The 16,097-nt window shown below is 41.6% G+C and overlaps 3 protein-coding genes across 8 annotated transcripts in view; 1 reads left to right on the top strand and 2 right to left on the bottom strand.

The window, feature by feature from the left end:
• Positions 1-218: 218 nt before the first annotated feature.
• Positions 219-15,137, bottom strand: LOC103463886 (nocturnin-like). 6 transcript variants are annotated; one of them, XM_081607240.1, is made up of 7 exons: positions 14,997-15,137; positions 9,173-9,266; positions 8,987-9,074; positions 2,764-2,909; positions 2,463-2,637; positions 1,180-1,511; positions 219-1,105 (listed from the first exon to the last, which is right to left on the bottom strand). In XM_081607240.1, the coding sequence occupies exons 4-7, from the start codon at positions 2,899-2,901 to the stop codon at positions 593-595; spliced, it is 1,158 nt and encodes a 385-aa protein (XP_081463366.1). In that variant the 5' UTR covers positions 2,902-2,909; positions 8,987-9,074; positions 9,173-9,266; positions 14,997-15,137; the 3' UTR covers positions 219-592. The 6 variants fall into 6 exon arrangements, with proteins under 6 accessions (XP_081463366.1, XP_008405841.2, XP_081463370.1 ...); XM_008407619.2 differs by lacking the exon at positions 14,997-15,137 and adding an exon at positions 13,129-13,235; XM_081607244.1 differs by lacking the exon at positions 8,987-9,074.
• Positions 10,501-13,116, bottom strand: ccdc175 (coiled-coil domain containing 175). The gene has a single exon (XM_008407569.3). The coding sequence runs from the start codon at positions 12,816-12,818 to the stop codon at positions 10,602-10,604; it is 2,217 nt and encodes a 738-aa protein (XP_008405791.1). The 5' UTR covers positions 12,819-13,116; the 3' UTR covers positions 10,501-10,601.
• LOC103463877 (E3 SUMO-protein ligase ZBED1-like) overlaps positions 15,096-16,097 on the top strand; it is a 13,298-nt gene continuing 12,296 nt past the window's right edge. Inside the window, exon 1 of the mRNA XM_017305720.2 lies at positions 15,096-15,339. Within this exon, the coding sequence (XP_017161209.1) occupies positions 15,096-15,339 (244 nt within the window). The remainder of the gene's footprint in view (positions 15,340-16,097) is intronic.

Below are 16,097 nucleotides of genomic sequence, written 5' to 3'. Positions count from 1 at the left end.
CGGTTAAACGACCGGTGAGAGTTTGTAGGGAATAGTTTGTCCTTCAGCCAAAACTTTTACACAGATGCATTGCAGATACATTGGCACTAACAAATTGTTAGCGTGTTTGTATGGCAGATTCAATGACTGTCTAAAATGTAGACAGACACCAAATGTCTGAAAGCTTTTCAAAGTTCAAAGACTAAAATCCTTTAAAAAAAACCCATGAAAACTACACATTATCTGGCAAAGACACTTTATTTACTTTCAGTACTATATGATGGTAGTATCAAGCAGTATTTGTATTACAGTCTGATTTCAGTATTTTGTAAAAAAAAAAAAAAAAAAGTTTATGAGCAGCTTGATTGCTGATGATGGTATGAGACGATCAGCTGGTGCAGACCTAGTTCAGGCAGGAAGACTTGCGATGCATTTATCTCTTCAACCTCAACACTGCAACATTTCAGTCACTTCACACTCGAGGCCTCCTGTCGTCACATCTTCTTCACCAGTTCCCTCACATTCGGCTTCCAGGCTTTCTGTGGAGTGAAGCAGCGAGGGAGAACCTCTCAAGTCCAAGGAATCGACATTTCCCCATCGACGAGCCAGCCTCTCATTCCTTCTCCCTGAAGCTGAAGTCGCAAACCAGAGAGAGGTGGTCGGATGGATAGCTGTAGGATGGAAGCCTGTTGGGCCCGATTTGCTGCTCGTCCGGCATGTCCAGAACAGCGTCCACTCTCAGTGTGTCTTTAGTGTACCAGATGTAGTCCAGCGTGCAGCAGCACTCCCCGGTGCCCCGGATCTTCCACGTTGTGTACTCCGGCTCGCTCACGCCGTCCTGACTGAGCTTCTTATAGGCAGAGTCCAAACCCAGAGGGGAAGTGGCGAAGCGTCGGTACACTTCCTCCGAAGGGACTGCGTTGAAATCGCCACAAATCAGCAGGGGGACTTTGACGTTGGAGTTGCCGCCGCCGAGCTCCTGGACCAGATTCTGAAGGTGCCAGAGGAGGTCCGACCCCTGAGCACTGCGGAACCACTCCCAGCCAGATCGAGCTTTTAGGTGAGTCGCAGCGACGCACACACACCTTCCACTGCTCCGACAACGCAGCGTCGTCACCACGGCAACCTGAGGCAAAGGTGCACCGTGTCAATAACATTTATTATATTCTTCACGAGACAAAAGGAAGAAATGTTACCCACTTGATTTGTGGGGATCATCATGGCGGAGAGTCTGATGTTCACACTGTCCAGGAGCTCGAATCGGGACTCGTCAAAGAAGAGGGCACAGCCGTCGGGACCGCTGTTGCCTTCTACATCCAGGCATGGAGACCAGGGTTTCGGACAGAAATGGCTGCTGTAGCCCAGATTCGCCAAAACCGGCTGGAAGGTGTCATAGTAGTGGTCTACTTCCTGCAGACACAGGATGTGAGGTCGGTAGGCCAGAATCTCCTCCAGGATGAGGCTCCTCCTTCGGGACCAGCTGAGGGCCTCCAAGGGACACCGGACAAAGTTGTCAACTCCTACGCCCAGAGCTGAGGGTCAGAGGAAGGAGGAAGGTATGAGAAGCCAAAAACCGCAAAGACACACCGAAAGGTTTCCAGACTCAAAGACCACTGCTACACGTTTCTGTATGGCAACCTGCCACTTCCACCTGACCTATGGACCTCTGCAGCTCATCCAGAGTCACTGCTTAGCAAACGATCAATGCTTGTCTTCCCCAACATGTCATTGGCACTAGAAATGCTAAACTCTTTCCACTGTTAATTAACAGAATATGGGTGGGCAATATGGACTAAAAGTTTTATCACAGGATTTTGTGGTACTATTGTGATAATGATAAAAGTGATGATTAAATCTACTTTGAACTTTTTTTTTTAGGTAAATGTGGATGTGAATGTATGACACAGCAATCACAGCGCAGCAAAACACCCCTTAGTAATATGCTTTTTGAGGACACCAGTCATACAGTCTCAGTAACTGCATTTAATTATATTTTCAAATGTATTGATGTGTAGCGACACTCATTGAAGAAAGACTGGAGAAAATACTAGAAATAACAAACCGGACAATATGGACAGCTTTATAAAGTCATTAATTGGTATTTATTATGACAACCTCAAATCAATAGCAATAATTGATATAATAAATGCCCACCCCTAACTGAAACACTAACCCGGTTTAAATCCTGTCTTCATGTAGTTTGTTCACTAATGTTCTCCAACAAACCTATGAAACATTCATTATAGTTGTAATATCACAAAATGTAAAAGGCTTTTTGCTTTAATGGCCACTAGGGGGCAGCAGGTAAGGTTTGTGACAGTGAACCAAAGCCTCAGAGCCTCTCAGATAACGTCTCTTAGGATATGGGAAAAAAAACAAAAAAAACCCCAACAACGCCACAGTTCAGACTAATCAAAGTGAAATGCACATTTCCTCAATAAACGTGTTTTTTTATGAGCGGATGCCAATAAAAATCAGTCTACCTTGGGCTAGGATGTTCCACTGCATCACCCTGATGGGGACGCTGGCAACGTCGTCTCCATGGTCAATGTAGACAAAGTTTCTCTGCAGGTGAGGAGGTCGGTCCCTGAGGGCCTCTTCACACTGCTGAAGCAGCTCCACTGTATCAAGGGGGCATACGGGGGAGTTCTTCTGCTGCTGCACCCAGAAACACACAACAGATAGCGTTCAGCTTTATAGGCGGAAAAGTGTAACCAATATAACCAACGTCATGAACAAACAAAACAAAATGAAGCATTTTAGAAAAGCAGAAGGTTTGTATACCAGGCAGAAATCTGAATCCAGGTTGGTAAGAGCGGGCTGGTGGGGGCTCAGGTAGGATGGAGGGAGGGACAGGGGGGAGCTGCTGCCGCTGAACGTCTGAGTCAGGGTGTTGTACAGCCTGGTGGCTCCTCCACCCATCGGACACACTAGTGGAGAGAGAAAGCCCCCGCATGATTACCATCGGAGAAAAACTCAACAAGACCACTGGAGCCGCCGCGCTGAAATTAGAAAAATCTCTGGATTATTCTCAGTTCTTAAGGCGAGTTCAGAGCTTTCACATCTGGTGAGCTTTATAAAATAAAAAGACTAAACAGCCGGTCTTTTTATTTAGAAAGAGCTGATGGACATTCTTACCTTTCTACCTTAATAGACTCCATACTTATGGAAATTTCCCCAATTATCCTGCAATAACACATTATTAAATCAGTCTCAGCAGTTCTGTCAGATTTTCCTCTTTCAATAAAATTAATCTAACAAAACATTTAGACTAAAAGTAAGATTATTTTCAAATTAAAATCTTATTGATGAAAGCTTGAGTCTTCTATATATGGCTTCCTGAAATACCAACAATACCTGGGAATCTCACTGGGAGTGAACTATTTAAAGTGTCAGCCTGATGCCTTTAGTTGCCAGAAACTAGTCATGCAACAACCTGTCAGTGTCAAAATGTCATGCAAGAAGTTCAAAAGAAAATGTGTTTTATTACAATTTTATAAATCTTGTACTTTCTTGAAAACAATATTTGCGCAATACGACTTTTATGTGCTCAAATGAGGCACTGGTCAAACACTTAACTTCATTTGGCCAAAGAAAATACATAAGTGAAGGAAAAGTCATTAAAAAATAAATAAATTACAAAATTTGTAATAAGTGTATCATACTAGTATGAGCTCTTTACACTTAAAGATTTTGGACATGGTTTTGAAGACTTGGGTGTTACATCTCATCAATCAACTTGGAAAAAACCTAAAATATTCTGACTTACAGCAACATAAGAATCAACAGCACACATCTTCTGAAAGTCAACTCCATTCACACCCATTGTAGACCTGACTTCATGTCCACGTTCCAGACATTCAGGACATGATGCCTCCTCATGTTTGGACTTTTAAAACTTCAATGTGTAGATATAAATGTATGCTCAATGTGTCCGGTTGGAAAACCTGCCAATGTCTCAACTCCTTACGTAGAATAGGAAAAATGTTGCATGATGTAAAACTAGAGGTGCATGATAAAAAAAAATAACACTCATCTCTAATGAATGGCGACACACAAACTAAAGAGGTAAAAATGACAAAAACAAGCTGCCCATTTAAAACGACACCTGTCACATTCCTCAGTCACTCAGGTCAACAGGACTGACAAGATTCCCATCAGTCTTCAGTATCGAGTTGAACAGCAAGTTGTCCTTTTCTGCCTTTTAACTCAAGCAAAGACAGACCTGTGGGATGCCAAAAATAAACGCCAGTCCACAGATTTGGTCACTAATACCAGCTGCAAAACGTCCAAAACGCCTTTCATCATCTGAAAACATGTTGTTTTTTTTATCAATTTCTACATCACTTGAAAATTTTGTTCATGTATTTTTTGAAAAATTTGATTTGATAAAAAACAAAACAAAACAAAACAAAAAAACTGGTCAAAGTTTGTTTTTATAGTTGTTCCAACATCATCAGCTTGTGAGCGCAGACAGCTTTTGATTCGGCCGATATGTTAGTAGGGTACTTTAATTAAAATTACAATTAAAGGGTGGCAACCTTTACACAAACCCACTCTTAATCTACACTCTGCGATCTTTATTGGACTTAAAGCAATAAAATAAAATTTTTAAAAGAGATGTTTATAAAAACAACCTAAATACAACCATCTGACTGAATTCATTGTAAGAAATTGGACATGAATGGAAATCTTCTGATTCACAGTTTTCTTCCAGCTGTTCTTCCACAGAGAACAGCTGAATGTAAACCTTGTAGAGGAGTATAATTGTTTATGTAAAATCCCATAAAAGCGCATTGGGATCAGCCTGAGGACAAGTTTTTTCTGTTTATTTTACTTTAAATCCTTTACCCGGTGAATGATGGTTTATTAGAGATAACGATCACATCAGATCTGCTACATGTTCATCACCCGAGATATTTTCATCTATGAAGTCAGTCGAGAGCTCCGACTCACCTAAAGTCTCCATCACTGTCCTCAGCCGCAGCACTTCACTAAAACGTTCTCCGTTCTCCTCTAAATGCAACCGTCCTCCTCACAGATGAGAGTGGGATGCGTTTGCCCTCTCCTCTCGTCGCTGCCTTTAAAACCTCCAGATCAGGAAGCCGGCATCACCGACACATTGCGGCTCACATGCTGCTGAGCTGGTTCAGTGTGTTACTGTGTAATGAATCAGCATGATGCTGCAAGACTGCATAACAGCCTCGGCACAGGTGTTCAAAACGTGTCAGGCCTTTTTCACCGTCTGCCTCCGCCCGTGTTTTGTAACGCCGCGCACATAACGCCAAAAACAAGTCCACCGTTGTTATACAGCTGGCTTTTTCCAAGTTGACTGCTGTACTTTTCCACACTGATGTAACTAGATCTGAATGTTTACAGAGTACTGGAAATGCAGGGACCAAACTATATGTTCATATCAATAATAAAAACAATACAAATATATATTTTTTTTATTTTAAATTTCCCATCGCAGTAGATTCAATAATTAACCGATATTTGTTAAATGGCAAAACTGTTTGCAACAATGTTGTGCTTTGTTTCTGTTGCCCCAGATTTGGGTTCAGCAATGGAGACTTTTTGAAGTTGAAGCTCTCAAAGAGCTTTATTGGCTGTCCTTAAAGCAAAATGGCTCAGAGAAAAGAGTTTATTGACAGGACAACCAGTAGGGATGCATTCCACAAATGTGACTGATGGCATGAAGAAAATGACTGTGGAAAGAAAGTTACACAAAGTCCCAATGCATTAAAAATGGTGATGGCAACATTATGCTGTGGGGTGTTTTTTTCCGCAGCGGCGGTAGTGAAGCTTATCAGAGACGATGGAAGCATGAACAGAGCTAAATGCAGGTCAATAATAGAAGAAAAGGGGAGACAGAGGTTCACTTTCCATCAAGACTTTAAACATCTACTCAGGGGTATCTGACCTAATCAAAGTCCAGATCTAAATACAATTGAGACTCTGCGCACTTCTTGTAATCTGATGTTCTCTGGCACTCTCCGTCAAATTTGTCAGAGTTTGAGTTGCAAAGAAGAGTTTTCCGACTTGTTTCAACCAATCATCAAATAATTCTGTTTACAGTGAGTGTGAAAAGGTCGACCAATCAATATTTCAGCTGTTTTGTAGTTTTCTGGGAGTTTGTTTCAGATCTGTGGCCGAATGCTGATTCTTTATCTTTGGTTCTGGTTCTGGAGATACAGGGCCTAACCAGAACCAGAAGACATGAGAGGTCTGGAAGGTTGATACAATAACAGCGTGTTTTGGTGATTTCTAAACTAACGACAGTATTTTAAAGTCTGTTCTTTGAGCTACAGAGAGCCAGTGTAGGTTATGACTTCAGGCTATGAACTGGGGTGATGTGCTCCATCTTCCTGGTTTTATTGAGAACACAGAGTTCTTTGTTTGTTCTGCTTTCAGTTTAATTCTCATAATTCAGATGAAAAGATTCCGTTCTTTATCGGGCACTTTCATTATGTGGTTGTGTGTGAACAAACAGTCGGCTAAAACAACAACAACAACAACAGAGAACTAACTGTTCTTGCTGAATAATGATTGGTCACTGTGTTTAAGCAACCATCACATATCTCTGAACGTCTAATCAAAACCAGCGCGGCTTCTTTCCCAGCAGGGAGGCAGTCTTGGAGCCGATACAGAACAACGTTGACTCAGATGCTTCAGTGATGAGCTATAAGACCTCCAGGCAGAAAACAAGGTGCTGCGATCAGGTGCACAACATTAAGAACAAGTAAGAGAACAAGTAGTACTACGATCAGGTTGTACGTTTTACGCTCTGATGCACATGAGTGAAATTAACTTTAGCTTTGCATAACCTATTATCTACTGTTGCGAAACACTGGAAGACACTAAAATACACTGGGAAACACTCATAATGTCAGTTTGCTCAAATCTAAAGAAAGGTGTAAAGAAAAAAAAAAGTATTTCAGTCATGTGAAAGAAATAGACCGTGACAAATCATTTAAAAATGTTTTCCAACATATGAGGAGAGATTTTCAACCAAAAGACAAATACATCAGAGGGAAATAAAGAAAAGTAAAAAAAAAAAGGTTGTCGTAATAACCTGGTTATTAACTGTGTGTGTAGTCACACTTGAACTAACATTCTGTTGAAGCAGCTTTTGGTCTTGTCTCTGCGTTCAGTCTACGCGGCTACATCTTGACCTTCGGCCACAAACTTGAAAAGGTTCTCCGCATTTCTGACTGGAAGGACATCGCTTGTTCTCAACACTGTTCAGGGGATTCAAAAGATTTTCTGCTTAATTTTGTTCTGGTCTACGTAACGTCACATTTCCTCTCGAGGTCGGCCTCACATAAAATCAACCTTCATCTTCAGTTCTCTGGCAGATCAGAGAGAGCGTAACATCCAAAGCTCACTGCAGTCTGAAACCGTCTATCAGATATCAACACATTTTCCAACAAGGTTTTTGGAATATTTTGTGCGTCAACTAGCTATTAGTATTAGGGTTTGCACACTTACGCAACAAGTATTTTATGCATTATATGTCATTAATGGTTTTTTTTGTCCAGTTGTACAGAATATGTTGCATAAAATACAGAAAAACATTTTCATTTTTCTTGTGCTCAGTTATTATTATTTATAGGTATAAGTTTTATCTCTCACAAAGAAACGCGTATATTATCTATCATTTAGATCAAATGTTTATAAGGGTGAAGCAAAACTGAAACAAGCCAAAGACACGACAGTGATTTAAAAACAGATCATGAACAAAACCTGTTAAGCAAGCAGTAGGAAGGAAGAACTCTGTTGTTATAACTATCCTCGCATACAAGTTGTCTACCTAGACTATGATATAATTTAAATGCCACTTATTGAAAACAGCAGTACCTTGCTTTATTTTTTATATGAATAAATGAATCCAAATTAAAAGGTCCAGTTTTGTTCTGCTGTTTAAATAGTTTTCAGAATGAAAGCTTTACAATCTGCTCTTGTTTCTCCATTGTTCAGGTGCCTAACAACGCACTACAAAACCCATCTATGTCTGTCTACCACGGATCACCAGCTGCCTGATCCTAAAATAAATTATTCTGGATCCCATAATAAATGGACGGTTGTGGTAACATACAGCATACATGCTGTACACAAATGAACATCACATCAGAGATCTAAAGACTCGACTGGTCAGTGTTTCTTAAGGTTACAGCAATGACCTAGAGAATTGTTTTTGTTTTTTTTAGTCTGCCACACCCATAAAGGAAATGCTAACAATGCTTGTTTATCAATCTCATAGCAAAGTGACAAGTAAACATGATATTTATCACCAGTCAACAAGCTGCAGGGAAAACATTTCTATAAATTACACGATTAGCCTCGACTTGATCCACCTGCTGTTTACTGACGTCCAAAATTTGTTCATATTGTTGCAACTGAAAACGCTCCGATATTTTCCTACGTCCGTGCCCGACGTGTGAGCAGAGATGAGATCGGATCTGTTCAGTCTGCGGTGTTACGTTGCCCCTTTACTCTTTGACCTTAGCAGCCTGAGTGAGGCAATGCAACATAAACAGAGACGATCATGTGGCTGTTATAGTAAATCTGGCTCCAGCACTCTGTCACAAGGAAACAGAGCTGTCTTTATCTCATGTAATAATTGATTACTATATTTAGGTCAGTGCTTACTGAATAGAACTAAGACAATCTGAGAGAAACCCAGCAAAGCAAAAGGTTTGAGAAATGCTGTGTGTTCAAACAATAAATTAATCTGGGGGTTTTTTTAATGCTGATTTTAATGAGAAACATGCATCAGTAAAGCTGCAGAATGACAATACCAACAAGCTGAGTTTATGGAGCAACAGCCCCACAGGGAGGAAAACTTGTAGCACCTATGCCACACACCTATTTAGGAACCTTGACATTATATATGGAATACATCCAAGAAGCTTCTCTAAATATACAATTCAGTCTGAGCTGATATACAAGACAACAGAAGTGCAAATACACAGCAAAGTCAACTTCTTGTTTTCCAAACACCCACCTTCTTTCTTAGAGTTAGGGGATCCCTTTCTTCTGAAGTTCAACTCTGGAGCAGCAAAGCCTTTTTATCTCCTAACCAGGATTTAGTTCTGCCAGAACACGCCACAGAAAAGCGCTGTGGCTCATTCAGCAAGCATTTGCATGATTTAGCTCAGAGGGGAGGGTGGGGGGTAAAGAATTAACTGACCCTCTAGAAGCAGGGCAAGGTCACACCCGAGAGAAACCGAATCTGTTCTGCCATCTGCTGGCTGGAATCACACAGTGAACATCAGCTGGGATGTCTGACAAGAGAAAAGAGAAGGAGGTATTATTCTCAGAGATGAACATTAACACAGAAACACAGTGGTGGCATCATGGCATCATGTTGTGGTGAGGAAAATGGAAGCGTGTTTGAAATGGTGAGAGCAAATTACAGAAAACTACCTGTACGGCAGTGACTGCGTGTCACAGCAATCAAAGTCCCACAAGCACAAATACTGCTTTAGAGAAACACACCCGTTTGTAATGCACTTCTAAAGGACACCAGGTAAGACGGATAGTTTTGGGGAGTTTAAACATCATTCATTCGAATTTATCGTGGCGATGATACATCAAAATTTCTATCATGATAAGAAGTTTATCACACACAGTGGCGCAGTTGGTAGAGCTGTTGCCTTGCAGCAAGAAGGTTCTGGGTTTGATTCCCGGCCCCGGTCTTTCTGCATGGAGTTTGCATGTTCTCCCTGTGCATGGTGGGTTTTCTCCAGGTACTCCGGTTTCCTCCCACAGTCCAAAAACATGATTGTCAGGCTAATTGGCCCGTCTAAATTGTCCCTAGGTGTGAGTGTGTGTGTGCATGGTTGTTTGTCCTGTGTGTCTCTGTGTTGCCCTGTGACAGACTGGTGACCTGTCCAGGGTGACACCGCCTCTCGCCCGAACGTTAGCTGGAGATAGGCACCAGCACCTCCCGACCCCACTAAGGGACTAGGGTGTAAAGAAAATGGATGGATGGAAGTTTATCACAATAAAAGATTCTGTAAAAGCTCACCCCTAAAGCACACTTAAAAATTTTAAGATAATCATAGCATCTAGAATCTTCTATTTACTATAAATGGTGTAAACTAAAGCATGTGCCCGTTTCTTACTTTGCAAAAATGGGAAAGACAAGATGTCTTGAGCTGCAAAGGTTAGAAAAAGAAAATACCTACCTGTCTTAAAAATATCCCTGAAGGTCACTGAAGGACCAGAGCCAGAAAATGAAACAGCAATTAAATTGTTTTTTATTTTCTGAGTTTTTATTAATCTCTGTCAGAGTTGCCAAAAAAAAAACAAACCATAGAGGGTGCTCCAATTAATGCACTGAAAATTTTTTAAAAAGTCAACAGTATAACACATACTGTATATGACTAACATTGTTGGACAATGTTAGAACTGTTTCACTATGGATTTAGAGAAAAATAATTGATCTAAAAATAGATTTTATTTATATTCTTTTAACTTCACAAATATTGCAGAACGACAAATAGAGAACACATCTTTTTATCATTGTTTATATTCTCGTTTATTGATCGTCTCCTGTACTGATAGTGTAGGCAGGTTTGTCTTGTGATGCGTGAAGATGTATGGTGCACAATCTGTTATTGCTGCCACCGCTCTATTGCTTTATCTCCCAGTCGTTTGCTAAACTCCAGCATCGCTTGGTGCAGCAGCGTGTTGATGCTCATCAGCTGCAGGTTCCTGTTCTTCAGCTCTTTCAACCCCGAGCCCATTAACGACAGCAGTTTGTTGTCACTCTTCTTGATGCCTTTAATCACAGAGTTATCTTGTCTAAATCCTTCCTGTATCTCTTTGAAAAGGGCCTTTGTTTTGTTGCTGAACTCCTGGACCTCCTGCTGGTACCTCTCTTTCTCCTGCCTGCTGGTGCTGATGTCCTCCATCATCTGTCTGATGGAGAGTTGCAGCCTGCTGTTCTCTTTTTTGATCTGCCCCAAAATCAGACTGAGCCCGTACATGTTCACCTCCATTTCTCTCAGGACTGAGTTCTGTTTGTTCACCATGTTGATGTGAGACTCGTGCAGCTCCCCCAGCTCGGCCTTCATCTCATCTCTGGGCGCCAGCAGCTTTCTGGTGTGCTCCGTCATGTCCTGGATGGACTGCTCCAGCTCGGACTTCCTCTTAGTCAGCGCGTCTTTCTGCTCGCGAATCTTGTCGTTCTTCAATTTCTCCTCTCTCCACTTTGTCTCCACCTCTTTCAGCGTCTTCATTAGCTCCTCCTGCTCCCTCTCCTTCTCCTCGATGCTCCTATTGATCTTCTCCGTCCCCGCGATGATCTGATCCACTTCCTGCTGGCAGAGGCTTTGGGTCTCTCTGTTCTTCTTCTCCAGTAGAGCCATCTGATGGAGCATCAAGTCAAAATTTTCGCTGTCAGGATGCCGCTCAAGCAGCGCAGCCCGCTCCTGCAACAGCGCCTCATATCTCTTTTTGTTTTTGTGTATACTGGATGTCATTTTCTCCTCATAATTCTGCTGCTTTCTCTTCTTAGTCTCCAGGACCCTGTTGAGTCGCTTGATTTTCTCTTCTAAGTGCTTGATTTTTAATTTCACCTCATCCAGATCGACAATCAGCTCTTTCTTTCTGGATTCAGCAATGCGTCTGCTGATCTGCTCGTCCTCCAGGAGCTCTTGCATTATCTTCTCCATCTCCATGATATCCTTGTTCTGCTTGACGATGGAGGCAATGCGCTCCTCCAGCTGCACCCGGGAGCGCTCCAGCTCCGTGGAGACCCACTGATGGTCGGCCGCGACCTCCTCCTCCACTCCAAGCTGACGCTTGCACAGTTTAGAATGGTAGGCCAGCGATTCTTTGAGGAGCACCTGGGCAGCCAGAGCATCCTCTAGGCCGTCTTCCACTTCAATGGTTTCCTTTTGCAGATTTTTGACGGTGACATTGAAGACTTCCTCTTGCATTTCGCTGTGCTTCTCCTGCGTCTCTATCTGTTGGTTCAGCTCTTTGTTCTTCACCATTTCTTCCTGTAGTTGTTGTTCACAACTAAAGTAGGACACCTTCAAACTTTCCAAATTGTCCTGCACTTCAGTTGTCTGCTGAAAGAGCTTTTCTATTTTGCTTTCCATTTCCCTTTTATTCTCTTTAAGCTCCTTTAATTCCAATCCAATCTTCTCAACCACCTTCCTCTCCTGCTTAACCTGTTCCATCCTGTCGGCCATCTTTTTGTCCAGGTTCTTCTTTTCATCAGAGAACCTCTCCCTTTCCAAAGCCACGCTTTGCTTGAAGGACAATTTCTGCTGCTCAACAACAACGATGGAGTTTCTCAACTGCTCTGTCTGCTCCAGCGTCTCGTCCAGATGCTGCTGCCTGCTGTATCTGAGACTGACCAGAACATTCAGAGAGGCGATCAGCTCCTTGTGTTCATCCCTCACCCGATCTCTCTCTCCCTGAATCAATTCGTGTTTTTCTAACTGCTCCTGCAGCTTATTTTCTTTCTCCCGTACGGTCTGAAAGGATAGCCTGAGCTCTCTGTGGAGCTGCTCTATCTCCTCGGCGTTAACAGCCCGGGCTGCTGCTTTGTCTCTCAGGATTTCATCCCTCAAACAATCAGTCATGTTTAGAATCGTATATCTAAGCTTGCAGTTTTCTATGGTCTCCACTTCCAAGAGCTCACGAACAGCTCGCCTTGTGGCCTCTAACTCGGCTACGGCTTCTGCAATGGCCGTGAGGTGGACGCATCCTTCGTCTGAGAACCGGAGTTTGTCCTCTCTAAGTTCTCTCTCCAGGTCCTTCAGACGCTCCAGCGCCGCCACAACGGCGGGGAACTCGGGAACCATAAAAGAGGCCATTTTCCTCCAACTCCTTTGCTTTTTACACCAACTTTGCGGCGCTAAAATTAGCCGTTATGAACCTAACCGCTTTCGAACGCTGTAACCACGGCAACGGAGCTTCGTACGGGAAGCCGCTGAGACCAGAAAAGACCAGTAACCGCAAACCCCGAAATAAAGCGACTGCATCCAAAGGACAACGAAGCTTCCACAAAATACGCAACATTAACATAAGGATAGAGATTCAAAATCGATTCAAAATCGTATGAAATGTAAGAGAAGCTCCTGCGACTATAGAAAAGAAAGCAAAACGCTCGGTTTAGCGGCTTACCTGACGCTGAGGTTGACCTACAAAATGTCTGTGTCAGCTTAAAATCAAACAGCAAGTGTCAGCACAATAACCCTGGGTTGCCAGGTTTGAGTTTTATACCTACATTAGTCATGTTGAATCTCCGCTTTTGTACATGAATGAACAATAAAATATGTTTTTCATAAGGCAAGAAGAAAGACGTTGCATCAAAGCTATAGACTCATTTTTTTTTACATTGTTTCAGAAAATGATTAAGTTTTATGTATGGAATCGCAGTTAAGTCAAATTATCTGGATTACATGATAAATCTGAAGTAAGCCTGCTTTACTTTTCAAATTCAAAAATACTTTATAGATTCCAAAGGGAAACTAAATGTCATTGTAACTCATTAATTCAGATTCTTCAAAAGAGTTACTGTAGATGATAAAAATCATCTATACAGATCTCTTGTAGCGATGTGTTACAGCAAATCTGAAGAAGCCTCTGACTGAAGGTACCATGTACTCCTAAAACAGTCTCATGAAGAGGGTGTTCAGGGTTGTCCAAAATTTTCTTGATTTTATGAAGAATCTTTCTTTGCATCATCATCTCCAGAGTTTCCACAGTCGTGCACAGAACAGTACCAGCCTGTTTTATCAGGCTGTTGAACATTTATAGGTCCCTGGCTCTGATGCTGCTGCCCCAACAGATGATGGCAGAAGAGATAATGAGCAACTACTACTAGTGTACGTCACCTTCCTTCCAAAAGTTGATAAAGTCTTTGACATTTATCTGTCTGAAAAGGCTTGTAAAGCAATCTCTAAGGCTTTTGGACTGCAGCAAACCACAGGGAGAGGCATTATGCACAAATATATAACATTAGTGATTGTTCCCAGAAGTAGGTGGCCTACCAGAATTACTCCAGGAGTGCACGAACAACTCATTTGGGAGGTTATAAAAGAACCATAACATCTAAAGCTCCAAAACACAGTTGCTTAATTATTGATTCAAGAATATAAAAGAAACTGAGCCAAAACAGCCTCCATGTGATAGTTACCAAAAAACACTTTTGAACAAAAACAACCCAAACACACATCTCACATTTGCAAAAGATATCTTGAATAAAACACAGGATTACTTTAAATAAATCAAACCACTTTAACTCATCAGTGGAAAAAACAAAACGTGTTGGCGGTTTTATTGCACTATGAGCTCAATGTTGAAAACACCTTCACTATATGAGGGCAGTTTTGTCAATATAAAGAAGCCCATAACCTGCTTTGCTAGTTCAAGGTGAAGTATGCTAATATTGAGAATATGAGAAAATAGGTAACTTTGTGAGGGTTTTCTTTGTTTGAGGTTTTAGTCTTTAATATTTTAAGTATAAAAAAAATTAAAACCAGGTTATTTTTCTATTCATCTGTGTTTTGCCACACACCCCACCCTCAGAATGAAAATATAATTGGTATATTTCAATGTCACATTTCAAAACAAGAATCAAACACATTCTTGCTTTTATAAGTTATTTTTAAATTTTCGCAATGATTTTTCTTTTCCATTTCACAGCATTTTAAAACTTTAACTGTTCCATATAGACAAAGTAAGGATTAAAACCGTTGATGTTTCGGTTCTTAAAGCGAACAGAAAAGAAATGTATCAATCAGTTTGAGTTTGTTTACGTCTGCACATGTATTTCGCGCAGTTGTGTTGACAAGTGGACCTGGCAACCTGAGTGATCGCATGGTGTTGACGTATGTCGACAAATAAATGCGTAAAAGCACAGAAGTACAGTGGATAGATCAGTACCCAAACCCTTATGTTGACATTTCATCATCCTTAACAACGAATGTCGGTTACATTATACATTATGTGACGACTATGTACTAGTCTGGTTTGAATTTTATACTCACCAAATGAAAGTAGTAATACTCCTGCAACGGTACTTGTTCTACACGCTGCAGCTCTGGCAGCAGCTCCATGGCTAGTCTGCACAGAAGAACCACAGAAACATGGACCTCATCTCCAAACCCAGGAGCAAATCTGTGGTGTGGACATACTTTGGCCTGAAAGCGGATGAGAGGGGACAGCCTCTGAACACCGGGGAGGTCATCTGCCGTCTCTGCCGGAAAATAGTGCTCGCTAAAGGAGGAAACACCACCAATCTGAGGAGCCATCTATCGCGGCGCCATCGCGCAGATTTCTATGAGCTCACTTCCTTTGCGACTGCTGCTGGTGCTTCGTTTGAACTTCAAGGTACTCTTCGGCCTATTGTTAAGGTTTTCCCTCTTAAAATGCATGGAATATTAACTGTGCATGCAGGTTTTGTCGTTAAACTGTAACTGCATACCTAACAGGCCTCCTTTTTGCCAGGTCGTTGTGCAGATGCAGAGTAGATGTAATAAAGTTTCAAGAACATGAAGTTGGCATTCAGCTCTAGATTAAAGGGCTACTCCACTGCACCTGCTAACGAGACAACCTTGAACCATCCAGTTTTAGTTGGAAAAAAAAAAAGAATATGTATAAAAATAAAAACTAGCATACCCAGAATGCTCAAATGGAGTCCTGCTTAAAAACGACATCACCTCAACAACTCAAACCTTGATATGTGTAGATTATTTTTTTAAAAACAAAAAACGGCATCGTTTTTGGTTTGTGAAAGTTATTCTAGTTGCAAAAACACAAGGCTGGTGTTAAGACATTTGGGGCATCACAACAGCTTTCATTGAGTCATAAAAGCTAAACCAACGACACAACTTTAATAAACATCTGAGATCTGCACAAAACAGTTGTATTTATCATATGAACTTACACACACAAGTTACATTTTTATTTATTTAAGCTACTTATGCAGCAGGGCCGAGCTCAAATCGTAACACCGCGCCTACTAATGGCACTTCCGGTGGCAGGTGTCATTAGGCGTCACAAGTGCCACTGTTTTCGGGGCTAGCTGTCAGTGTTGTCACTGACTTCGGCTGACTTAGCCCCGAAAACAGTAGCAGCCATGACACCTG

This window comes from Poecilia reticulata, chromosome 1 (assembly GCF_904066995.2).
Source record: "Poecilia reticulata chromosome 1, P_reticulata-male-v2, whole genome shotgun sequence".
Taxonomy (NCBI): Eukaryota; Metazoa; Chordata; class Actinopteri; order Cyprinodontiformes; family Poeciliidae; genus Poecilia; species Poecilia reticulata.
Note: the sequence above shows the minus strand (reverse complement) of the source record. Positions and strands in the feature narration are given on the sequence as shown.